At 31.9% G+C, this 27,798-nt stretch overlaps 1 protein-coding gene across 1 annotated transcript; it reads left to right on the top strand.

The window, feature by feature from the left end:
* Positions 1-17,798: 17,798 nt before the first annotated feature.
* LOC110810158 (ENTH/VHS family protein) lies at positions 17,799-27,023 on the top strand. The gene is made up of 5 exons (XM_022036226.2): positions 17,799-18,374; positions 21,930-22,679; positions 22,896-23,051; positions 23,754-24,719; positions 26,726-27,023. Exons 1-5 carry the CDS (start codon positions 18,168-18,170, stop codon positions 26,765-26,767), a joined length of 2,121 nt encoding a protein of 706 aa, XP_021891918.1. The 5' UTR covers positions 17,799-18,167; the 3' UTR covers positions 26,768-27,023.
* The last annotated feature ends 775 nt before the right edge of the window (positions 27,024-27,798 follow it).

Here is a 27,798-nt window from a genome sequence, read left to right as displayed (position 1 = left end):
TCTTATTAGTAATTAAAGTAGTTGAGATATTTAATATAAAATGTTATTAATATGATATTAACATTACCTTTAAAAATAATAAATAAAGCTAATAAAATAAATTTATCATAAATTGTTATTTAATTATATATATATATATATATATATTTTTTTTTTTGTGTATGGAAAAGAAGAGATATCATGCTAGCTATATAAATTTTGACTAGGCCAAACTCAAATCTTTGTAACTAAATGGAAAACAAATCCATATTCTGACTTCTATGAAAATTTACGAGACCAATAGATATGTAGTGTGTGTATATATATATGTATATGTATATGTATATTTGAAGAAGGATCCTATGATGATGCACATAATGTGATGTTTTGACTTTTGTTGTTTTTTCCCCTGTATTTTTTGCTGGTCGTCATCATGACTCATCTAACTTTAATTCTCCTAAAAATTAAATTAATATAATAATTAGTGCAATATTATGAGAGCCAATAATATTAAGGAAAACAGCAAATTAGACCGTTACATGACTTTGGAGCTTATGGGATTGAAATTTTTAAGAAATTTACCGTTGCAGGTAGACATCACCAGCTGCAGATATTATGCTTATAGAGCTAATGATTGAACATATTTTTCAGTTCTTATCTCCTCAATTCATATACATTTTTACACAAAATTCTCTAATAATAATAATATAATACAGCATGAATTTGATAAGAACATAAACTTTCATTTTTTTTAGAACATTCATTTTTTTTTTTTTTTCATTCACACAAACATAAACTCAGGACTGTACATGTTATATATATATATATATACACACACACACACAATATGCTATGAAATGTAAATTACTATAATTAACATATAATTAAACCCAAAAACAGATCTATAAACCAAATGGAGCTCTATACAAGCATAATATTCCAAAATGGAGCCAAAACCTTTTTTGGAATAGTAAATTGTCCATACGTGAGTGGATACGAAGATTAAATGGATCCCCAAAGGATTGACATTTTTAATGTCTGATGTTTTATTTTATTTTAATCTATGTTATTAATTGCATTTCAATGAACAACTCTCATTAAATAAGTCAAATATTCTTAAGCTATTCTAGAATCTTGAATTCGATGAGTAAACATGTCAAAATGCTCTATATATTTGTAAAAGAATCTCGTAATCAAGAGTTACGCAACGTTATATATTTTATATAAGATAAATAGTCAATAAAATAATATATTTTCATGTATTCTTACAAATGTTTGTTTACTTTGTGTCCAACTCCACCATATGTGTTTTCTCCAAACACTAAAATACTAAAAAGAGTTTCCGTTTACAAATACTTGCTTATTCGGTGGCAAACCCCAACTATTAGAAGGATTCTCATACTTCTATTTACAAAATTCAAAGAAATAGAAAAAAAGAATCACAACTTTTTCTTTTTCGAAAAGTAGATTTACAAGATGAAACACACTAAGAATTTTTAAATTTGACTCAAGAAGAAAGTTTAAAATTTTCTTTTGATTTCTCATATAATCTTGAAAAACCTATTAAAGAAATAATATTTAAAAACTTATAAAATTTAAAGAAATAATTCTAATGAATCTCAAAATATGGAATAGTCAAGATGAAACTCAGTAAGGATTCGAGAATTGCTGAAGAAAAAAATGAGAATTTTTTACTTTATTTTATGAAATAAACTCTCAAAATTATTTTAAAATATTGAAAACAGAATGTATCTATATATCCAAGTGAAAACTAGTTGTTAAAGACAAAGGAGATTAGAAATATATACTAACGATGCCCTTTTAAGAGTTATTTTTAACATTATATAGTTTTTTGCACGATGTGAAGAAATTCTTTACATTACATCTTCTCGTTGCTTCTTCACTTCCTTTTAGAAACTGCAAAACGTTAAAAAAATCATGAAAGTGATACTGACATAATTTTTTATACTATATCTTCACAATCATTTTTAAAAGGAACGGAATACATAATGAAGATATTATATGCAACATTTTTTTTACATCATATATTTTTTAAAATACGTGAAAATAATATGATGAAAAAACGTAAATAATTCTTCATCTCACATGGTTGCACTTGTTTTCAGTATGAGGAAAATGAGTGATGCAATTCTTCACATCTCATGGCCACACGGCAAATATTAATTTTGTAAATTAGCTAAAAACCACTTTTTTTCATTTTTGTTATACTTTAATAAAATTTTTTAAAATGATTTTCACATAAAAACTTCAAGAAAATTTTATCTTTTAGGAAAAAAACTTCAAATATGATTTATAATATTCTTTGAAAAAATCTTGAGTCAAAATATGACACCATGTACTTACATTAAATGACATTATGCCTAAAGTATCACATATTCCTATTTTGTTCTCTTTCAAATGTGTCTATGTAATCTCTGAGTATCATGTCTTCCATTTCCTTTTCTTTTTTTTTTACACCTATATCGAAGGAGTCAATAAGCTCATTTTTCATTTCACTAACTTTTACTGAATTTATAAATCAATGAATATTGATGTAATTGAATTTTATAAATTTTTTCCTATTTTATTTGAGTTGATTTTGATTAATTTTTATTGCATATACTGTTGAATTGTTCCTGATACTTTTCAGAAATGATTTTGAGACTTTGAAGCAAATTAGAGGGGATTGGAGCAAGATTTGAGCGAAAAAGGATTGAAACATGAAGATATAGGAGACATGATCATAACACACGACCATGTGTTAAGAAGCTAGTGTTTTTGCTTCTGAGGAGGAGTGAAACAGGATCATGTGATTGAAGACGCGGTCGTGTGCCTTATACTGGGCTAAGACACGACCAGAAGTGCACAACTGTGTCTTATTAGCAAAATATTTATATTTCTTTTGGTGAAAGAGACACGATCGTGTGCCTTAGAGACACAGTCGTGTCGTGTTTACAAGTTAGAAATTGACATAATTTCGAGAAAGACATGATTGTGTGTCAATTCGACACGGTCATGGGATGTGTTAGACCATATTTGGACTCTGTAATTAATTAGGTTCGAACTATCCATTTGGAGGGTTATCTAAGAATTGAGTAGAGAGAAAAAAAAAAAGAAAAAAAAGGAAAACGATTGTAGACAACAAAAACTTTTTCTCTAGGGTTTATTTTCAATAATTTTGTAAGTTATTTTATGTTTTCTTTAGATTTGATTCTTGCATTTTTGTTTAAGATGAGTAGCTAAATTCTTTTGTTAGGATCTTTGATGAAACCCTAATGGATACTTTGTTATTTCATTATTTAATTTATGAAAGTTCTTTTTCCCTAATTCTTATGTGGCTTAATGCATAAATAGATTGATCACCAATTTATTGATTTGTAATGAATGATTGAAATGAAAGATTGATTATTCATTAGATTATTAAGTTAGCATAATAGATTGAATGTGAGTGGAGATGTTTGGTATGATCTATTTATTTGATGATTGAATGTAAATATATTGATTCATACTAATTCATAGAGACATGTGTGTTATTATAAATTAGGTAGGGTAATTAATCTTAAGAAAGAGATTATTACATGTGTGAATAAAATTAATTGAAATTTCTTGTTATAGATTGAATTAAGGAAATTTACAATTGAACTTAGAGTGGATTATGAGATCTTAACAGTTATTATATCTCGATCGTTAATCAGTTTTGATTCATTGGTTTCTTAGTTAAACATTAGTTTATATCAATTTTCTTAATCATTAGCCAAATAAGATTAATTAGTTGAGATTCTAGTATTATTATATTAATCTTCGTGGGACGATATATGAATTCATTGCTATAGTGCGTGTTCGAACTAATGCAGTTGCTAAGTGAGTTCATATCACAATAAGTTTTTTGCGCTGTTGCCGGGGACTAATACTAGCAATATTATAATAGGCTAATTATTATTAATTTGATATTTTTACTTCATTCGTTTTATTTTGTTTAGCTATTAGTAGTTAATTCTGTAGTGCATGACTAGAAGTAGAGAAGAACTATTAATTTTTATCAAGAAATTGAAAGGACTTACAGTAGATTGAGAGCACACATAAGGAGTAGACGACTCCTTTTTTGTGTCAGAAATTTGTTGAGAAAAGGAACAATAATAATGGTTAATGGACAATAGGAGCAAAAAGAGTGCATAATGATGGATTATGCTACTCCATCTCTTACTAGAATCAAACTAAGTGTCACAAGGCTAGTTGTGGTAGCTAACAACTTTGAGATTAAGCTAGCCATCATCCAAATGATTCAGTAGAGTGTATAATTTTCTAGGTTCTTATCCGAAGATCCTAATGAGTACATTGTTAATTTTTAGAGATTTGCGACACTTTCAAGCACAATGGAGTGAGCAATGATGAAATCAGGTTAAGCTCTTCCCTTTCTCATTGAAGGATAGAGTTAAGCCTTAGTTGAATTCGTTACCGTTTAATTGCATCACTACTTGGGAGGACATGGCTCAACATTTTCTAGCCAAGTACTTTCCACTTTTAAAGATAATTAGGTTGAAAAATGACATCACCACCTTCGCACAAATAGATGGAGAATCATTGTATGAGTCTTGGGATTACTATAGGGATCTATTAAGGAGAGTTCTTCACCATGGTATATCTATATGGCTTCAAGTACAGACATTCTACAATGTTCTCACTGTTAACATAAAGAACATGATTGATGCAATAGCTGGAGGAACATTCAATAATAATACACCTGAGACAACCTACAAGTTGATTGAGGAAATGACTAATAATAGTTACTAATAGGAGAGGGAGACAGCTTCATCACGAAAGAATGCGGGCTTGCATAGTCTTGACAACTATACAGTTTTATCTGTGCAAGTTGAAGCCTTAACTAAGAACATAGACAATATGAGTATAGTGACAACATAAGCAGTGTAAGTTCAGAATTCTGAAGTTTAATAAGGGGGTTCGTCTCAATAAGCTGAGCATGTGGAATATTTTGGAAATGCTCAAAGACAATAAGAGAATCCTTATTCTAATACTTACAATCCTGGATGGAGGAATCACCCTACTTTTTTATGAGACAACCAAAATAATCAAAGACAAGTTCCACCAGCTCAGCCATCCAATGAATGAAGGATAAACATGGAGGATATGCTCACCTAATTCATGACAATAGTAGAAATTAGGCTGCAAAGTAATGAATCTTCCATCAAAAGTCTAGAGAACCAAATTGGGTAATTGGCAAAGTTAATTTCCAAGCGTGCCCAAGGAACTTTGCCAAACAACACAGAGACCAACCCAAGAGAACATGTAAATGCTATAACATTGAGGAGTGAAAATCAATTAATGGAAGTGGAACCAAGGAAGAGAACATAAGCAGATGAGAGAAACCTAAATAAGGAGAAATATGAAAAAAGGGAAAGAGGTCAAGAGAAAAAATTGTCCAATCGAGGAGGAGAACAGTCCAACATTTTATATCTGGGGAGACTGAAGTAACAACAATTAGATAAAAAATTTGGTAAGTTCTTGGATATTTTTAAACAATTACATATTAATATTCCTTTAGTTAAGGGTTTAAAATAGATGCCTAGCTACGCAAAATTTCTAAAGGAGATTCTCTCCAACGAGAGGAAGTTGAAAAACATGGCCATGGTGATGCTTAATGAAGAATGCTCAACTATTCTACAAAATAAATGCCACAAAAGTTGAAGAACCCAGGTAACTTTACTATTCCATATGACTTAGGTGATTTTCAATTAAAAAAACATTATGTGATTTAGGAGCTAGCATTAATTTGACACCATATGATATTTTTACAAGAAGTTAAGATTAAGAGAACCTAAGCCTACTAGGATTACTTTACGATTAACAGATAGGTCTATCAAAATTCTGGTTGGAATAATGGAATATGTGCTAGTTAAGGTTGATAAGTTTATATTTCCAATAGACTTTGTGATCTTAGATATGAAAGAGAACTTTGAGGTACCAATTATCTTAAGAAGACCATTTCTAGCAACTACTAGAGTGTTAATTGATGTTCATGATAGTAAATTGACTCTTACAAAATTTGATGAAGAAATTACTTTTTATATGTCTGAATCTATAAAATATGCACATACTTTATATGATACTTATTTCATGATTGATACACTTGATCCAATCGTGCAAGGTAATTTTTAGGAAAATTATTTTAAAGATGCATTGGAATAAAGTATCATGAATGAGGAAAGGAGTGTTATGAAGAATGAAAAAGTCAAGGACCAACTAACTTTGCTAGAAGCGAAACCTAAGTTTAATGCACCAAAGAACTTCATATTTGAGGAGATTTGTAGCTCTAGTGAAGAGAAAGACAAGCCATCAACTAAGGAGCCACCAAAGTTAAAGTTGAAATCATTGCTGTCACACTTAGAATATGCATTCTTAGAGGAGAATTTCAAGTTACTAGTGATTATTTCTTTAAAGTTATTAAACTCGAAAAATGAGAAGCTATTGAGGGTATTAAGAGATCATAAAACTGTCATAGCATGGAAGATTGCTGACATAAAGGGGATAAGCCCCTTTTTTTGTACTCATAAAATTCTAATGGAGGATGGACATAAGCCTTGTGTGTAGCCCCAAAGAAGGTTGAATCCCAAGATGCAAGAGGTGGTGAAAACAGAGGTGATCAAGCTTTTTAATGCTAGAATCATCTATCTAATCTCGGATAGCTCCTGGGTGAGTCCGATTCAAGTGGTACCAAAGAAAGGAGGAATGACAGTAGTTCTTAATGAGAAGAGTGAGTTGGTTCCCACTAGAATGGTGACAGGCTGGAGGGTATGCATTGGCTACTAGAAGCTTAATGATGTTACAAGAAAAGATCACTTTCCACTTCCCTTCATTGATCAAATGTTGGATAGACTTTCGGGTTATACTTACTACTATTTTTTTGACAAATACTCGAGTTATTTTCATATTCTTATTGCACAAAGGATCAAGAAAAGATAACATTCACGTGTCTTTATTACATTTTTGCTTATTGAATGATGCCTTTTAGCTTATGCAATGCTTTAGTAACTTTTTAGAGATGCATGATGGTAATCTTCGCTGATATGGTGGAGAAAACTATGGAGGTATTCATGGATTATTTTCTATTTTTGGTACCTCATTTAATGCATGTTTGAGTAATCTTGAGCATGTATTAAGGATATCTGAGGAGACCAATTTGGTGCTCAACTAGGAAAAGTGTTATTTCATGGTAAGTGAATGAATAATCTTGGGCCACAAGGTGTCACACACCGGGATTGAGATGGACAAGGAAAAGATAGAAGCAATAAAGAAGCTACCATAACCAATTTCAGTCAAAGTAGCGATGAGGTTTTTTAAGACATGTAGGATTTTACCGGCAGTTTATAAAAGATTTCTCTAAGATAGCGCGACCATTATCCAACCTTTCGTATAAAGATGCACACTTCCACTTCTCTAAGCAATGTATGGATGCATATGAGACTCTCAAAGAAATATTGATCAATGCACCCATCGCAGTGGCATCGGATTGGGATCTCTCTTTCGAAATCATGTATGACGAGAGTGAGTATGCAATTAGAGTAGTTTTAGGAAAATAAAGGAACAAATACCTTCAACTTGCCTATTATGCTAGGAAGACTCTAACGGACACCCAACAGAATTACACAACAACTGAGAAAGAGTTGTTAATTGTTGTCTTTACTTTTAATAAATTTAGATCTTATCTTATTTTATTAAAAGTGGCTATTTTTACAGACCATTTAGCATTGAGACATCTCCTAACTAAGCAAGTTGCAAAATTGAGATTGATTAGATGGATCCTACTTATTTAAGAATTTAATTTGGAGATCAAGGACAAGAAGGGAGTTGAAAACTTGACAGCAGACCATCTCTCTATTGGAGAATCCAAAAGACAAAACAACTCATGAAGATGCATACAACGATAATTTTTCGAGTGAGCAACTATACATGGTTTTGGTAAGTAACTCTCCTTGATATATGGATTTTACTAATTACCTTGTTGTTATTATTATCCCAAGTGATTTTTCTTATCAGTAAAAGAAGAAATTCTTTTATGATATTAAGAATTACTTTTTGGAGGATCCATTCTTGTATGAGATATGTGCAGATGAAGTGATAAGGAGATGTATCCCTAACCATGACATTGAAGAGATCCTCAAATTCTGTCACACTAAAGAAGTTAGAGGACATTTTGGAGCCACAAGACCTGTAGTAAAGGTGCTTCAATCAGGTTTTTATTGGCCTAATGTATTTAAAGATGCCCACAAGTATGTTCAATCATGTGATGAATGGTAAAGAAAGGGTAATATTTATAGAAAACTTGAGTTAGTTTTGAACAACATACTTATTTGTGAGATTTTTTATGTGTGGGGAATAGATTTCATAGGACCCTTTCCAAGTTCTTATGGTAATAAGTATATCTTAGTTGCTGTAGATTATGTGTCTAAATAGGTTGAATCATCTACTTCTCCTACTAATAATGCTATGATCGTTTACAAGTTCTTGAAAGAGATTCTCACTAAGTTTGGTACACTAAGAGCTTTAATTAGTTATAAGGGTACACATTTTTGCAACACACAATTAGAAAAGCTTCTAACTAAATATGGTGTGAAGCATAAATTAACTACACCTTATCATCCTCAAACTAGTGGCCAAGTGGAAATCTCGAATAGAGAATTGAAAATGATCCTTGAGAAATGTGTCGCACACACTAGAAAGGATTGGGCATTGAAACTTAATGATGCTTTATGAGTATACAGGACTGTATTTAAAACTCTTATTGGTATGTCTCCATATAGGATTGTCTTTGGGAAGACATGTCACTTATCAGTAGAGTTAGAGTATAAAACATATTGCACATTGAAATTTTTGAACTTTAATTTAAAAACTGCAAGTAAACATCGAACCCTTCAACTCAATGAGCTAGATGAGTTATCTCTCAATGCATATGAGAATGCAAAGATCTACGAGGAACGGATAAAGAAGTGACATGATCAACACATATTGCAACAAAACTTCATGGTTGGACAACATGTGCTAATCTTCAACTCTCAATTTCAATTGTTTCTGGGCAAGTTGAAATCAAGGTGGCCGGGACCATTCACAATTACTCATATATGGCAAAGTGGAACAATTGAAGAGACTCACCTAGAGAAAGGTACTTTCAAGGTTAACGGTCAATGATTAAAGCCATACAATGTGAGAGATGAGCTCATGGCTGTTACTATCCATGTTGTTGAGTCTTGAAGACATTTGTTACATCAAGCTAATGACGGAAAACAAACACTAACTGGGAGGCAACCTAAATATATTTTTTTTAAACTTTAGGAATTTAGGAAGTAGTGGTAGCTAGTAGGTTTAAATTCACTCAGGATAGGAAATACAAAGTTTTAAAACATGTAGTAATTATCACATGGTCGTGTGCCTGAATATACGCTCGTGTCGTATTGCATCAAACAGAGAAAATGAGTGTGGCTTATGCCACAACCATCTCTACAACTCACTGCACTTTCAACATGACTGTATGTCAAGTACACACACCTGTGTTTTTCCTGCACGAGCAAGAAACGGTCGTGGCTTAAGCCATAGTCATTTTTTTAATTTCTGGATCAAAGACACGGTCGTCATTTTGACATACGGTCATGTCATATTGAGCAAAAAAAGGCATTTTACAAAGTTCATTTAACACAACATGGTTGTATGGGAATACGACACAGCTATGTCGCACATATTTAAGGAAAAAAATAAAACACGGGCTCTTTTGAACCAGTGTTTAAAACCCCCATAATCTTTTTCCTCTTTTTCATCGTCCCCCCTTTCTAACCCCAATCTCTCTCTAAATTTTCTTCACTTTATCACATTAAAAATCTCTTTTTTTTTCCAAAGCTTACTCAATTTCCTTGCACTTTATTGAGGAATTCACATCATAAGGTAAGTTTACTCCCCTTTCTCATGTTTATTCTTTTATTCTAGGTTTAGTTTTCAATTTCGAATTCTCATGAATTTTGGATAATTTTGATGTGAATTGTTGGTTGAATTGATATGAGTTTTGTTTGGGTATGTGATTTATGTTTGATTTTGTCTTAATTATGCCATGAATTTTAAATATGGTGTTCTAAATTGTATAACTGCTCTTAAACCCGAATTTAGGTATTGTTGTATATAATATACGCCTTTGCTTGATGTTTTTCACCATTGATTAATCATGTTAAAATTATAGAACTAATTAATAAAGTTAGATTAATTTAATTAGGTGCTTTAGGAATTGTTTTTATATGCAAAATACCTAATGTTAGTTTAATTTTTATTTGCTTTAAGAAACAATAACATGATTACTATGGGTATGCTTTGTAGTTCTCATTGTTCTATTGTACCCCATTGTGAACAATTTTCTTTGAAGTGTGGGGCAATGCCTACTAGTAGAAACGATCGAAGACATCCACCCAAAGGAGTATTGCTACAACACCTAAGGTGGTGATTGATTGAACGCTTACACTCAACAACAAAGAACATCAAAAAAGATTTAAATACATAAAGAATCGTGAAATCGAACCCCACAAGTATATTTATTTTTCTGATTTGGAAAAATTGGATTCGCGGGATGAGATTATGGGGTTAATTACCAATGTAGGATGGGAACGTCTTATGGACTTCCGTAGGTCATCCTATAGGGAATTAACCTATGAATTCTTAACCACTTTTGTACTTTCTGATGATGGTTTAGAAAATGAGGATGAAATCCAATTTCATCTCATGAATAGGGACTTTAACATGCCTGTTTCTGTATTTACAGTACATTGTGGCTTTTGTACTTTTAAATATGTAAATAATGCTGTATGTAGAAATAGTTATGTTGATTTTCTCACTTTATTCATACCAGTTCACTTTGCTGAGATTCATCATGTAGATCTTCATTATAACCCGAGTAGCTCTTGTAGCTATACCTTCAAGTATCTCTATAGGTACATTGCATGTAGTGTTTCATGTAGAAAGGAGAGTAGATGGGTAGTTACTAAAATTTATTTGTTTTATTTATAGTGCATGATAAGGAATGAAAAAATGAAGTTGGATGCATGGTTTACTCACCAAATAAAGAGCATTTCCCATAAGAAAAAGGGTGTTATAGTTATTGGATCATATATCATAAAGGTAGCGGAGAACTTAGGAGTTTTTAATGAAGCAACACCTAGTTTAACCAAGGCTTGTGATGTGGAACCCCTAAACATAGCATGTCTTCAAAGAATGGGAATGGTTAAGAAGAGAGGAAATATTTGGGTTAGATGATGGGAATATAGTGGTCGATGAACCCATGGATAGGGTGGGCCTAGTTCTCCCCAGGCTGATGTAGGAGCATGTTATAGTTCGAGTTCCACCACCATATAAGAGAGATTAGAGCAACTTAGCAGGGGACAAAAAAGAATTGAAGAACACCAAAGGCAAATAAAGCATTATATGATGACATACTTTCAGCATATAGGATTTCAGCCCCCACCATACCCACCTTTAGATAGTTAGTTTCACTCTTGCATTTCTTTTCTTTTTATGTTTATTTTTAGTTTATCTTTGCATTTTATATTTTTTAGTTCCCTTATATCCTTTACCACTAACTTATTTGTTTATTTCTCCTTTAGAATTTTTTAGTATAGTTTTAGGTTTTTAGCAAACTTCACCAAGGCTGCAGTGGATGCTACTCCATTAAAGTTTCAAGGAAGTTTAGTTTCTTTTGCTTTCATTGTCTTTTATTTTTTTGTTTTGCGAACTATGGGGACATAATCGCATTTAAGTGAGGTGGAGGGGTTTTAATTCTTTATGTTTGCTATTATCCTCTCAATCTTAATAAAGTTCCGTAGTTTGATCTTGATGTGTCATGTTGTGTCATGACTATCTATGATGATAATTATGGCATCGAATCTATATGTATTGTGATAAGATTGTTTGTGGAAATAGTTTAGCAATATAAGTATTTGACCTTATTTAGTTTATTTAAGTTTTAATAGTTTAGTATCTTTTATATCATTTGAGTCGTGAAATTTGTTTTTTTTTTTTTAAACTGAATAGTTCTTTACATAAGAAAATGTATTTTGATATAAAATTAGATATATATATGCAAAATTAAAAAATAATAATAATAATAATAAAGACCAAAATAAAATACTTTGCTAATCACATAGGAATGATAGTACCATATAGTAAGCGATCAAGAGTAGAGCTAGTAGCCATTCGAAAGTGTGACCAACTGAGTAACCGGGTGCTGGCATCACAAATATTTGCATTTGTGTAAAAAGGTTGACTAACATTTCAGATAAACCAAAAAGGTGTTAAATAATAAATACCATATAGTACTACGCACCAAAATAAAATACTCTATTGATCGCGTGGGAATGATAGTGTCGTATAGTAAGTGATCAAGAGTAGAGCTAATAGTCATTCGAAAGTGTGACCAACTGAGTAATCGGGTGCTGGCATCACAAATGTTTGCATTCCCATAAAAAAAACTTACTGACATTCTAGACAAGCAAAATAGTGCTAAATATATAAATAAATAAAAATAAAGTTGTATGTATATCTATTCTTTTACCAATTTAGCTTGATTGTGTTTTGGGTTATAAAGCTTGGATATTGTGAATGATTGAATGACTCATACAATATTTTGGATACTTAATTTCTAAAAATAAGATGGGATTGACTAAGGTTCATATTCTGAAGTTGTTGAATTATTTTCCATAGATGATTGTGCCTTTGTACATATTAGTTTGTGTTATCTTGAGGTGATATAGTCTTGATGAGGAGGATTTCATTAATGGTTTTGCTATGGAATGGATTTAAGATTACTTGAGGACAAATAAAAACTCAAGTGTGGGGGAGTTGATATAACTGAATTTTATAGATATTTTTCTATTTTATTTGAGTTGATTTTAATTGATTTTTGCTGTATATACCGTTGAATTATTCTTGGCACTTTTTAAGAATGATTTTGGGACTTTGAAGCAAATTGGAGTGGACTGGAGCAACATTTGGGCGAAAAAGGGTTGAAACATGAAGATATGGTAGATATGTCCATAAAACACGACCATGTGTTAAAAAGCTAGCATTTCTACTTTTGAGGAGGAGTTAGACACGACCATGTGATTGAAGACACGCTATGTGCCCTATACTGGGCTAAGACACGATTAGAAGTGCACGATCGTGTGTTATCAGCAAAATACATATGCTTTTTTTGGTGAAAGAGACACGGGTGTGTGCCTGGGAGACACGGTCATGTCCTGTTTATGAGCTAAAAATTAACGTGATTTTGAGAAAGAAATGGTCGTGTGTTAATTCGACACAGCTGTGGGACGTGTCAAACTAGATTTATACTATGTAATTAATTAGGTTTGAACTATTTATTTGGAGGCTTTTCTAGGAATTGAGTAGAGAGAAAAAAAAAGGAAAACGGTTGTAGACAACATGAACTTTTTCTCTAGGGTTTATTTTCAATCATTTTGTGAGTTATTTTATGTTTTCTTTAGATTTGATTCTTGCATTTTTGTTTAGGATGAGTAGCTAAATTCTTTTGTTGGGATCTTTGATGAAACCCTAAGGGATACTTTGTATTTCATTATTTAATCTATAAAAGTTCGTTTTCCCAAATGCTTATATGTTACCTTGTAGATTAATGGATAAATAGATTGATCACCTATTTATTGATTTGTAATGAATGATCAAATTGAGAGATTGATTATTCATTAGAATATCAAGTTAGTAAAATAGATCAAATGTGAGTAGAGATACTTGGCATGATCTATGATTTAATGATTGAATGTTAATGCACCGATTCAGACTAATCCGTAGAGATATGTTTGTTATTATGAATTAGGTAGGGCAATTGATCTTAAGAAAAAGATTACTACATGATTGAATAAAATTGGGTGAAAATTTCTTGTTATAGATTGAATTAAAAAAATTTATAGTTAAACTTAAGGTAGGTTATGAGATCTTAATAGTTATTATATCTCGATTGTTAATCAGTTTTAATTCATTAGTTTCTTAGTTAAGCATTAGTTTATATTCATTCTCTTAATTATTAGCCAAATAATATTAATCAGTTGAGATTCTAGTATTTGTTATATTAGTCTTCATATAACGATATCTGAATTCACCGTTATAGTACATGTTCGAACTAGTGCACTTGTTAAGTGAGTTCATATCACAACACATATTCTAATATATCTTTTTTTTACTTTATTTATGTTATTTTACTTACTTTTTGTTTTATTTTATTTTATTTTGCTTTTTCTGACCCCTATTTCCCTTGAGATATGACAATCAATGTTGGTAGGTTTCCTTATTATGCTTTTAGATATTCTTACCATAAAGTTATATCCGTCTCATTCTCCTTTTATTTGCTCTTGTTTAATTTCTCACACTATATTTGCTTGTTTACTTCAAGCACATTTGTTTTCTCCCCATTTGCGTTTTAAGGTTTTATGCTTATCACTCCTTCTACTTGATGCACGTTACCTTTTCACTAATTTTATTTCATGCATTTTATTTTCTATGCTTTATTTTTTTAACTTCATAATTTCACCAATTAATTTAACACACTTCATTTTTCACGCTCTCTTGATCAAAACAATGATGATTGAATGAATAAGTTTAAAACTTGCATGGATGAAGATTATAAAGATCGAATTCTTGCCTGGTTAATTTAGGGTACGTCTTTAGAACATATTAAACTTCAATATACATAATTGAGATGAAGATAATCTATCTTACAAGGGATCCTAATTATTGAAGTAAATCTTGATTGCTGAATGATTTGGGTGGACCTTTAAGTGTTATCCTTATTTTTTAGGTCATGGTCCCAATAGTATTGGAAATCATGAACACAAGAACACAAGAGTATGTCCAAAGCCATCTCACAATATGTTTGGAGGCATAAAGAATTGATTCTACGACTATTTTTATATTTTTCATATATAGGACATAAAATAATAAGTATGTATATAATCTTGAAGTTGTCATAAGTTATGAGGCATTTATAATATATCGCCCAAACTCGACAACTTATCATTTTCAAACACTGGATAATAAGCATCAATTATTTCTTAAGGAGTCTTCTTACTCTCTTCTTATGACATGTCAGGATTATCATCTTGAATTCTCGTGATCATAGAGTTTTGAACCTTAGAACATGGGAAATGAAAAATATGGACTATCAATGTCATTATTTCTACATTAAAGTTCTTAATTAGTCAATTTACTATATCAGAGCTAACATGAATATATTAAGCGTAATAAAATATCCTAAAGCAATGGAAATATGATACTTATTTTAATCTTTCTCAAAGCTTGACAAGCTCAATAAGCAATGTTCTCTTGGACTTGACTAAGCTTACTATATCGTATAGGCTTTCTCTATACTATTATTGATTCTTCATGCTCAATGCAAGAATGGCATTGAGTCTTCTCTCTCTTTGACATTGCACGTAATAGGTGAATAAATTTTTTTTTGTCTTTCTTTAATAAATATAGTTGGAATTGACATATTGAGAAAGATATTCTTTTAATTTTTTAATTATGAATAATATGAAAAAATTACTTCATTATTGACTTTCTTAACATTTATCATGATTTTAAGATACTTTTCTAGGCCTCGAGATGCCTATTTTCCTAAGAGTTAGAAAATTTGTTGTCTACTTAAACTAATAGAAACAACAGTAATAATTTATCATGATCTCGAAAAGCATACATCAATCTTTTTTCCTTAATTTTAAGAACTTCTACGAATAAACCTCAAACACTTTTTAACTTCTAATGTGATATGCTCATTCCAACTTATATTTTTGCATAAAAGATATATAGAATACATATGGTAAGAGCAACATTAGACTCATAACTTTATCATGCATGAAAAGCCAATTGTAAGAAAATCAATCTAATAACAACTTTCCTAAACAGATAGATACTAATTGATATACAACGATAAATTCACCGTTCAGTCAACAAGTACAACTCTTGATTAGTCCATGATCCATAACATGACATTGGAATAATGCAACACATGTAGTGACTAATCATAATTTTGGGAATAATACAATCATTTTATTGCAACATATGAAAACAACACATCAAAATTCAGGTTAAAATAATTAAATATCTAAAAATATTTAACATAAAAGGAAAATAAATTACGAAAGAAAATGTGACATTTTAGGAATAGGACAAGTAGATGTCACATAATTCTTGTATGAATAAAACAACCCAGTAATTGAAAATAGGATAAGAAAAAATGCGAATAATTGAGATCAATATGATGAGAAAAAACTTATTTAAGAAACACTATAATTATATGTAGATAATGGAACAATAAGAAAATTTATTTATCTTCTAATGAATAATACATGACAATATTTCAAAAGTACAATAGAAAATATAATGAATATATTACTACAAAAATCTCAAAATGTTTATAAATAAGACATCATGTGATAGAAATAAGGCATAATAAAATGATGATAATATATTTTGAAAATAAGATAATAGTTAAAGTTATTGAGATAACATAATTATTTACACTACTAGTTGATACCGTACAAAAGTTTAAACATAATACAACATAATATGTATATTTAAGATAATATATTCAACACTTTATGTAGTAGACACACTATAATAATTTTTGGAAACAACAGGCATGAAATATAATTTCTTGAAACAAGATAGTCTATAATAGAAATAATACACAATAAAATGGTAAGAGCATAACAGTTTTCACATATAACAAATATATGTAGATACTTTATACCTTTATGCTAAAGACATTTTCTTTTATGAAAACAATGAAATCATTTCTACAAATGATCAAAACTCATATGGTGACATTAGATTAACACTTGTAAACAATATGAAAGATGCTAGTAAACTATAAAACTCAATTCTATTAAAACATAATGCTAATTGTGTTTGATATTCTTAGGTACAATTTTGTTTACTGATTTGTAAAATAAATCATTCGTACAAGAATATTATGCAAATATCCCATAATAAATATAAAGCATAAAAGAGAACAATAAAAATGTACAAGTTCTCATATAAATATTTAACCTAACGAGTTGTATTGGTGCAAACTTATTGTTTAGACGTTTAGTAAATATAATTTTCTCATGATTCTTACTTCTAGAATTAAGTTATATAATGGTATTGGTAATAATAGATAAACTTTTCATTCACTAAAAATCTTCAAATTACTAAATTGTAAAAAAAAAAATGAAAATACATGACTTCTGATACAAAATCATAAACATGCGAGATAAGAGTGATCATATTATGAGTTGAAGTGAAAAAGTACAATAGGAGATTGTTTTACTTTGGTATGACTATAATCTTGTCCAACACAAACCATAATTTAGTAGAATTTAAAAAATTATCTTTTTTTTTTTAAAAAAAGGTTAAAAACTAAAACTTAAATTCTATATAAAAATTTCAGACTAAAAAATTTACTTTCAATTATTTTTCCGACTAAAAAATCATCCATCTCATTTTAATATAGGTCTAAATCGATAAATATCATAATATAATAACAGATATTGTATTTAAATGGTTTAATCATTCACTTCTTTTGGATGGGTAAATACAAATATAAGTTTTAATTATTGAAACTTCTTTCCTAAAAATTAATACTGAAGATTTCAAGTTACTTATATTCATTTTTTACAAATGGGTACTGTAGAAATTTTCTTTTATGATTAAAAGGTAGTTAAAAGGAAAAAGAATATGACGAAAAAAGGAAAATAAAAATAATAAAATCTTTTCACATGAACCACGCACTTGGTCATTCCCAACAACACTCTGTACTTCATCTATCATCTCCTTTTCGGTGCCACGTTCCGAAATTTTCCGTAATCTCTCTCCCTTCATCCCCGAAAACCCTAATCCCGAGAAAATAAAAAACCTCTTCAAATTCCCAATTTCCGGATCCGTCCCACGACGGATCGCGATCTTTCTCTGTTTCTAAAGTGAAGATTTGATCAATTAAAGGTCAATCTCACAATTTTCTTATAAGTTTACCGGAGATCCTTGCGATTTGAATACGACCAGCGTGGTTAAGGAGATCACCACTTCTCGTTTGCGTTTAATTGAGGCTTCGGTGTTGTTTGGTCTTTGGGAATTAGGGTCTTTGTTTTTTCAAAATGGATTCGAGCAGGAGAGCTGTTGAATCCTACTGGAGATCGAGAATGATTGATGCTGTGACGTCTGATGAGGATAAGGTTGCGCCTGTTTACAAGCTTGAAGAGATTTCCCAGCTCCTGCGCTCATCTAATAGCAGTATCGTGAAGGAGGTCTCTGAGTTTATCTTGAAGCGGCTTGATCATAAGAGTCCTGTCGTTAAGCAGAAGGTATGAATAATGCTTCTTGTAGGTTCTGGTAAATGTTTGCCAGTTCAATTTCTAATTTGGATCATGGTGGTCGTATGTTTGGCCGACGAAGAATTGTTTCCTTTTTGTATACGCGGATGCTTTCAGTGCGTTTTCTTCGTTGATGCTGTGAATGTATGAATTGTTACCGTTTTGGTTATTGTCTGAGAATGGTTATGTAACCAAATTGAAATTTTGTTTTTGTTAACATTGTTTGCTTTCCTGAGACTCAAAATTGTAGTCGCTGTAGCTTAGTGGTTACAGAATGATGTTGAGTTGTCATTGTCAAAAGTGTTATCTTTGAAGTGGATTTGGCATGGAAGTTTGAGCATAAGTGTTGTACTTATACTGCCTTATACTCGGTGAAATCAGTCTGATTGAGCATCTTTTTCCCATTCGTGGAAGGGGAGGAGATTTTGGATTTCTTATTTCAATGTGTTGGAAATTGAAGCGATTGAGTCATTAGTAAAGTAGTTAAATAATGCTCGGTTTAGCTTGTTGTTTAGAGATGTATAAGTTCTTTTATCTCAAAAATTCAGTTCTGTTTAATTAGGTTGGTAAGTGACTCACATATTAGTATTGTTAATGTTAAGCATTTTTTACATGGATGCTAGAAAAGTATGTGAAAAAGCAAATTCTTTCTGAATTATGGTAATTAGTGATACTGACAAATGGATAAATTTACTTTCTGATTTAGTTTTGGCTTCCAATGTTGTCTTGGTTTATAGACCTAAACAGTCATCTCATCTGAGGCTTGTACACGAACTTAGTGATTTTTATGACGAAAAAGAATATTTTGTTAGGAAGGGAAAAGAGAAAATTACATTAATGGAGGATAAGCTGTCTCTTTTGGTATCTCCTTGGGCTAAGGTGTATGGTACTTTAAAAATTACGCCTTATCTATTTTGCATAGATATTAGCCAGCAATCAATTTTGTTGATCTCTCTCCTTATGTTCTGTTTCTTTTTCTTTTGGGAGGATATTTAATTCCCCACTTATTGAACTCCTCTTTCTCAATCTAACATTATTCCTTTTCTATGTAAAAAAAAGGAAAATAACATCAATGGAGGATAAGAAAGCCTCCTTTGAAGAACAATAAAGAAGAGAAAGAGAAACAAAAATCAGTGCAAAACCGGTTGGTGTGGCCCGATCTTGTTGGAAAATAGCAAAAAAGATATTCCTAAAATCCCATGCACCTTAGCCAAAAGAGATGCCAGAAATTTTATCCTCTCCCACAAAGTGGTGGAGCCAAAAACTGTCTTGAAGATCTTTTCATTACTCCCCAATGCAGCACCCACAATCCAGCAAAAAGAACTATCCAAAGCAACCTTTACTTCCGAAACCATGAATTGTGTGAGAAAAAAAACTCAAGAGAGAGGAGAACCCACTTAATACTGAAAGAATTGTAAAATATCATCCAAAGCCTCCAAGCCGGATCACAATGCGAAAAACATGTGACAATGGGATTCTGCCTTCCGATAGCATGGAGGACACACATACATGGTTGGGTTATTTTATAAAAACTTGATAAAAAATGAAGCAGTGGAGAACAAGTTCCCTTTTCAGAAAATTGGAGAATGAATGCCCCTCCAAGAATTGCTTTCTTCGGGTGGGAAGCAGGACGTAGATGTATTTTGACCATCGATAAGTTGATGAGAAGAGAGAAGATTTTGGTGAACAGGTGCTATCTATGTGAGAGGGTGGAAGAAACTTGTGTGCCCTAGCATATAATCTATGGTGTACAGCATCTAGGTTGTTGGGTATTAGTTGAGTAATAATAGATAATATCAGGGAGAAGTTATGGGCATGGAAAGGTGTTAGTGATAGAAAAAAACAGTTAGGACTTATTCCTCTTGCTATCTTTTGGGTGGTGTGGAAAGAAAGAATAGAAGGACTTTTGAAGAGGTGGAAGAGAGTGTTGGTAAGGTTAAAGCTAGGTGCTTTATCTAAAAAAAAAAAAAAAAGTTAAAGCTAGGTGGTATCAAACCTTGGGCTTTTTGGCTACGTGTAATTCTTTGTATTGCATGGACGGTTTAGGTAACCTTATCGACTGTATGATTGACATGTAAATATCTTTTGTACATGAGTTGACACTTGCTTGATGCTTGTAATTAGTGAATACGTATTGTGTCAACTTGATGCTTGTAATTAGTGAATACATATTGTACTTTTTATTTTAAAAAAAATTATGGTCAGGCCTGTGTGCTTAAAACAAATCTTTTGCATTAAATCTGTTAAGAACTCTATCTTAGACAAAAATGTTAACGTTTGTGGGAGTGTTCACCTTCAATAAGACATCGGTGGAGTTCACATTTTGATTGGTAACAATGTAAGTAAGACAGTTAAAGAAAGATTTGCAACTTTAAACTCGAAAGAGTCTAGAGACCAAATTCTGTGATCAATATATGAAGACATGTTAAAATATTCAAGGAGGTTTAGGAAGGAGAGTATGTCAATAGGCTTGTTAATTTGCAAGGATTATGGTGATACCAAGAAGATTAAATTATGATGTAAGGTTCCTTTTTTATTCATTATTTTAAAAGAAGTTAAACAGTGTAAAAAATATAAACATGGCTGAGCTGCTGATTCTTATGCTGTATAACTTGGGTGAGGTTGTGAGTTGAATCATTGTTCAGTTTTATATCTTTATCTTTACTGTTTTCAATGAGATGTTGAGGAGAAGTAGGTGAAAATCCATTGATTTAGAAAATTTCTGGAAGGTGATTTGAAGCATTACATGTAGGTAATTTTTGCTGGTTTCTTGGTGATTTGATTGGAGACAAATGCTTGGGTTTTCAGAGATCACTCCTCCCCTTTTATGACCCTTTGGGATCAATTATTTTTTCGTATCTCACTGAGGGAAGGCACATGAGCATTTTAAATAGTGTTTTTCTCACCCTCCGGAGTTTTATCAATTTTTCTGTTTTGTTTTATTTTTTGTTTTATTTTTTCCTTTTTCTTCTGGGAAGATATCTAATCCTCCATTGATGTGTTTCACACTAGAAATACTTATTTCCTATAAAAAAATGCATTACAGTTAGGGATTAGAACTTCTGTTTCTAAAAAGAAGACAGTACAACAACTTTTTACTTTCAAATTGGACATACTACCATACAGAACATAGTGTTAAATTAACTTTAATGTGGCAGTGGACTTATCCTTAAGTTGTGGACCAAACTAAGATACTTCAAATTAGTGATTTAAAGCTCTAATTCATACAATTCTGGTTCTATCATGGAGCCATGTTTCCCTTCAAACAAAATGAGTAGAGGTAAAATTTGACCTGATTTAATGTAGTGAATATAGAGTTGGAATCAACTTTAATGTGGCAGTGGATTTAGTTATGAAGCATGGCAAGTGGATTTTATTAAAGTATACCTGATTTAATGTAGTGCATGTTGACTTAAGGTTGTACTTGATGTAATGCCCCATCTGTCATGTAGCATGACAAGTGGATTATATAAAATTGTGAATCTTATAAAATTTTATATTTTATGGATTACAAAATTAAATAAAAGTATGTTTGTATTTTTGCAGGCACTGAGGTTGATAAAATATGCAGTGGGAAAATCTGGTGTGGAGTTCAGGAGGGAAATGCAAAGAAATTCTGTGGCAGTGCGTCAATTGTTCCATTACAAGGGACAGCCAGATCCTCTGAAGGGGGATGCTCTTAACAAGGCTGTGCGGGACACTGCTCGTGAGGCTATCTCTTCTATCTTCTCTGAGGAGAATAGTAAACCGGCACCTGCTGAAGACCTTAACAAACGAATACAAGGATTTGGGAATACAAACTTTGAAGCACCATCCGAGGATAAGAAATCATTTATCACTGAGGTGGTAGGTCTTGGAAGTGCATCCATAAAGCAGGGAATTAGTAGTTTCACACAAGGTCATTCACTGAAGAAGTCTGACAATGGAAGCTACAAGAGTCCAAATCTTCGAAGGTCATTAACCTCAGAAACCAGCTACTCAGACAGATATGAACCAGTTAAATTAAACAATGATACTCAGAGTAAATTTGGGATTTCAAAAGACATCTCAAGCGGGCCATGGAGTGGGGATTCAAGAGTTGGTAGGAGTGGAACAGAAAGTGGGGATTCAAGTGCAAGTTATGCTGGGAGTAAGACTCGGGAGGAGAAGTTGTTGGAAACCATTGTTACATCTGGCGGTGTACGTTTGAATCCCACTCGAGATGCTATCCAGGTTTTCCTTGTTGAGGCTGCAAAACTGGACGCATTGGCTTTAAGTCATGCCCTTGAATCGAAGCTTCAATCTCCAATGTGGCAGGTGTGTTTAAATTAGCTACAACCCACCAGTTTTATTTGTCACATTCGCAGAGTTTTTAAATTAAGCAAGCATTATAATTGTAGTTATTCCAATTACATCTGACTGGTACTAACATTTTATTACTTACTCTTATAAATCATTTAAATTGCCACAGCTATATCCATGCATAACTAATTCCCCTTTTTTTTAACATTTATTGGAATTATTGATGTCCAGGTTCGCGTGAAAGCTGTATGTGTCCTTGAGTCCATTTTAAGGAAAAAGGAAGATGAACACTTTGCAACTATTGCTTCTTATTTTAGTGAAAACAAAGATGCCGTGATCAGATGCTCGGAATCTCCTCAATCTTCCCTGAGGGAGAAGGCTAACAAGGTTGGCAATTTTATAAATGTTTGAGTTCAATACAGTTTGTTTGACTTCTTTGTTGGACATTCACTTGTAGAACAATTTAAAAACACCTGGCATTGATGTTTGTCTTACAATATCCTTCTTGACTACTAGACTAACCAGTCATCTATATCTTGGATACAACTTATTGTCGTCTGTGATGGTCCAATATATTATATTTTGGTAATGTTTTGAAGGATTTGCTATTTAAATCACTGGTTCTTCATCTAGAGTTGAATTTCATTAAAAAAACTTACGTCTTTACACAGTTCCTCACTAATTTTTATTGGGAAAAAAATAATTATTCTTTTTTTCTTTAAAATTTCTTTTCTTATTGTTAAAGTATTAGAAGTAGAATTTTGAAACATATAAAGCAAAAAACAAGCTTTTGCTAGTGTGCCGAGTTTTTGATTAGACATTCTTTGGAATGGATTTCTGAAGGACTGAGAACTTTTTAGCTTAATGAGATTAGTTTGCTAGCAATCTGCATTCTTTAGCAACTTTGTTTTGCACACATAATTTGTCAGGTTCTGATGTTTCATTTTTTTTTTAATCCTCATAATTTGTGAATAATCTACTGGAGTTGAAAAGACTGAGCTTATTGCATTCTAATCCATAGTCTGCAGAGGAAGCTGGTTTGCCTTTGTGGACTAGATGTTAATTTATATATGTATTTGGCATCAACAGGTTTTGAGTCTCTTTGATGGAGGACAAAGAAGTGGCTTTGGAGGTGGTTCAGAAAAAGTAGTCAAGGCTGACACTGCTGTTGTTCACATGCCCGACCTAATTGATACTGGTGGTCCTGATGATTATTTTGGAACAGAGGATTCTGCAAAGAGACCAACTCCCGAAAAAGTGGCAAATTCTGCAGCAACAGAAACTGCTCTAATTGATGATTTGTTTGGGGAGAGTCTGGGCACAACTGTAAGCAACAGTGAACTGAAAAATGTTGATGATCCCTTTGCAGATGTCTCCTTTCACACTAATGAAGATAGAGAATCTGGAGATGATCTGTTTTCCAGCTTCTCAGTTGATGACAAGCTGGCTGATGATAAAAGTAGCGCGGCTGCCAATAAAAGTGAACATGAATTATTTGATATGTTTGGGTCAAGTTCTGAACTTAAGCCAGAGGAAGAGAAACACAGAGAACCCATTAATGATTTGATGGCCACCTTGTCCCTTGGTGAGAATTCCACAAAGATGGAGCCAAAAGGAAACTATTCTCAGACAGTGGCTGAAAATATGTTTCCAACTTCAAACTTTCATGCGAGTGGTCAGACCTCTGACAATGCTTTTACTGGCATGCTTGGTACTCAAACAGCCGGGATGAATACAAATCCAATATTTCCATTGGGCATGCCATATAATATTCCTCCTGGACTGTTTCTGAATCCATCTTTTACCTCTCAGCCAATAAATTATGCTGCCATGAGCAATTTGCTTGCTCAGCAGCAGTTCCTAGCCACTATGTCTAATTTCCAACATCTTGGGAGCCCGAATGCTCAGAATACTGGCAGTAATCAGGCCACTGGATCGAGTAGAGGTTCAGCACCCATCCCTGATATTTTCCAATCAAATTTTCCTGGGCATGCTCCAAGTTCAGTGATGAACAATTCAAAAAAGGAGGAGACAAGAGCATTTGATTTTATCTCTGTAAGTTTGAATTCTGGCACTTGATTTTGACTTAGTCTGTGAATTGTTAGTCTTTTTGTTTGTTGTTTGCAGTAGTATTCTGAAATATGTGAATACTTTGGTGAAAATATTTCAAGTTTGTCTAAATACAGTCTTTGGGAGTGGAGTTCTGAGGGAACTGAAATCTAGTCAACTAATTTTGCTTCCTTTATAGTCCGATTAGTTGCACATCTTGCACCATAGTTGATATTTGAGGTTTTAATATTATGGCTTTGTTTTTTAGCAGTCAGTCACATGGCCCTTCTCCCTCTCACCCCACCCATACCCCCAGTTTTTGTCCCTAGTATGGATTGTGACAACATTGATATTTTAAATGCCTAGATGTTGGGAAGGATGGTCCCCCCCGCAGGTAAAGTGAGCTAATATAGGTTGTAGATTTAGTAGTAGTTTCCAGTGTGAAATTTGTCATCCTGCTCCGTTAAACTTACTGTTTTCGTTTAGGCTGACTGTTGGGTAATAATGACTGACTGTTCTGGGAAAATAATGGTTGAATTAATACTTAGGGAAATTGACAAAAGAGTTCCTAAATTTAATATAAATGAAGTTAAAAAAGTCATCTATTTCTGTTACAATTTTATTTTCCACCAGAAAATAGGGGTCCAAGCTAACTCTAATTGAGCGGCACTCTCTTCTCCCCTAAATTGTGTACAACTTATTAATTATCACAGTTTAGCATTATCACATTTTTTTGTTTATATAATATTCAAAATTTATACTTAAGACTATGATTGGAATAAATCAAGATTTTTTGTGGCATTCATTTGAAAATTCATACGGTTTCACTATGAATTTGTGAAATTTCATCGAGAATGATACAAGTTGAGAGCATATGAAATTCCAAGTGGATTTAGGACAATTTATATTAAATTCCACGAAAATTGATGGAGTATAGCTTCATGGGAGCTAATTGAGTAAATGGCTAGTTCTGTAAGATGGGAGATTTGGGTTTGGAAAGGTAGTATCCATGGGGATAAATCTTTCAAGAATTTTGGCTACTCTGGGTTATTTGGAAGGCAAGAAATAGAAGGGTTTTTGAGGACACAATTTTCTTTTGATAGATCAAAGATACTTGATTTTAGACTCTATGATTTTTTATTAAGTGTCATCCTCTTCTTTTGATTGACATAATAGCTTTTAAGCATTTTTCTTAAATAAGATTTGCACACTTTGGTGCCTTTAATACTATGCTTTTTCACTTAAATTATGGAATTGAAAGACATCATCCTAGATCTACTTGAAATTCCACACGAACTCAAATTTTATTTATCTTTTAACAATTACTTGCCTCGTTAAAAAATGTGTGGATTGTTGAATAAATTCTACAAAATTTCTTAATTTGTAGCAAATATAGCCTTAATGAGGGGCGAATCTTTGGTATTGATAGATACTATATTAAATGCGAGAGTAAATTTTAATTGCTAAGACATTGAAGTGCCAAATTGATGAAATCAAGACTAAGATATTTGTATTTCTAGAACTGGGACCTTGTTTTTTCTGTAAAAGAAGACAAAAGTGTTGTTTTTTTTTTAATGTTCCCAAAAGGTATCTTACAAGGTAAACAAATAGTAAACTTTTGGGGAAGAGGTCAGAAGAATAATATAGTTTCGATGTGAAAGGGGCTGAAAGTGAACATTTAAGGGGAGAAGAAGAGGAGAATATGCAGGGAAGAGGAATTAAAGGGAGACAGAAATAATGGGCAAAAACCATGTATTGTATCACGTAAAGAAACAAAAATTCTGAGCTGTCTGTAATGATCACTAAACAAGTTTGCTGTTTTAGCACTTTAATTGTTCTGCATTATTGACATGTTCGAATTTCTTATTTATGCTAGTAGAATTTAGTGTAAGATGTGTTAGCAATGGTGTTATGTGGACGTTGTTGAATGGAAATTTAGATTCCAAGAGGTTGAACATCTAGTTTTAACCTAAAGTATTCCTTTATTGAAGTGCTGTATTTCTATATTCCAGGACCATCTTGCATCAGCTCGTGATCAAAGGAGGGTTGCTTAAAATCACATTCATGAGCCTCTTGGTGTTTTGGTGATACCTTATTTATTTGAGGCAGCCTGAATCTATGGGCTACTGTTTTCTTATACATAGAGATTGCCAAGTCTTCTGTTATATTTTCTATTCTTAGCAACCCTTGAAGAATTGTCTACATGTTACGAGATGATGAGGAATCCTGAAATCACAAAAAAGAGAAAAAAGTAAACATAGAAATTGTTTGTATTCCAAATAAAACAATATTGAGATGTTGTGCAGTTAAGTTTTTTTTTTCTTTTCTTTGTTTCTTTTTTTTTTTTTTAAATTCCTTTTTTTGAAGGCAGAAAATAAAAATAATATTAACAAGGAACCAAGGACACATTCGGTAACAGAAGTATCACCTACACACAAATATGAAAACATAAGCTCCATTTGCTATATGAAAATGTGTGTGTGTGTGTATATATATATACATATATATTTTGCATTACTATTTTTTAGATTTTATGTTTGTACATGTGTTTTATTTCTGAAAGTGTATAGGAGATGTGTGTCTGGAGAATAACAAAAACGAAACTAGTTTTAGAAAATATTTAAAATAACGTTTTAAATTTTCATATTTCATTATCATTTTGATAATTGTCAACTGACTTAAATATATAATATAATTTTAGAAAGTGAAAACTATAGAATATTTTAATATATAAAACGAATTTTCTTAATATTTAAAAGGTGATAATTCCACAAAAAGCACATAAATCCTCTATGAGACTTTTGATGTAAATATAAGCAGTAAGAATGAGTACATAATATATGTATTGAGTCACGTGATTTAGATGGTTAACAAAAACTTCGTATATCTCTCTTTTATTGCTTCTCATTTTCGCATTTACAGATTTGTTTGATTTCCAAACTCAATATGAATATATTACTTTTCTTAAGAAGGAAAATTGTCTTAGATACCAACAACACTTACTAAACCAGCAGGAATCCGAATTACGTAAGTACTCGGTGCCCTTACAATGCTCAAAACCTTTCTTCCCATTTACAATTAACAA

Source organism: Carica papaya, chromosome 4 (assembly GCF_054855325.1).
Source record: "Carica papaya isolate Zhongbai chromosome 4, ASM5485532v1, whole genome shotgun sequence".
Classification (NCBI taxonomy): domain Eukaryota; kingdom Viridiplantae; phylum Streptophyta; class Magnoliopsida; order Brassicales; family Caricaceae; genus Carica; species Carica papaya.
The sequence above is the reverse complement of the archived record's forward strand: the minus strand, read 5'-3'. Positions and strand labels throughout refer to the sequence as shown.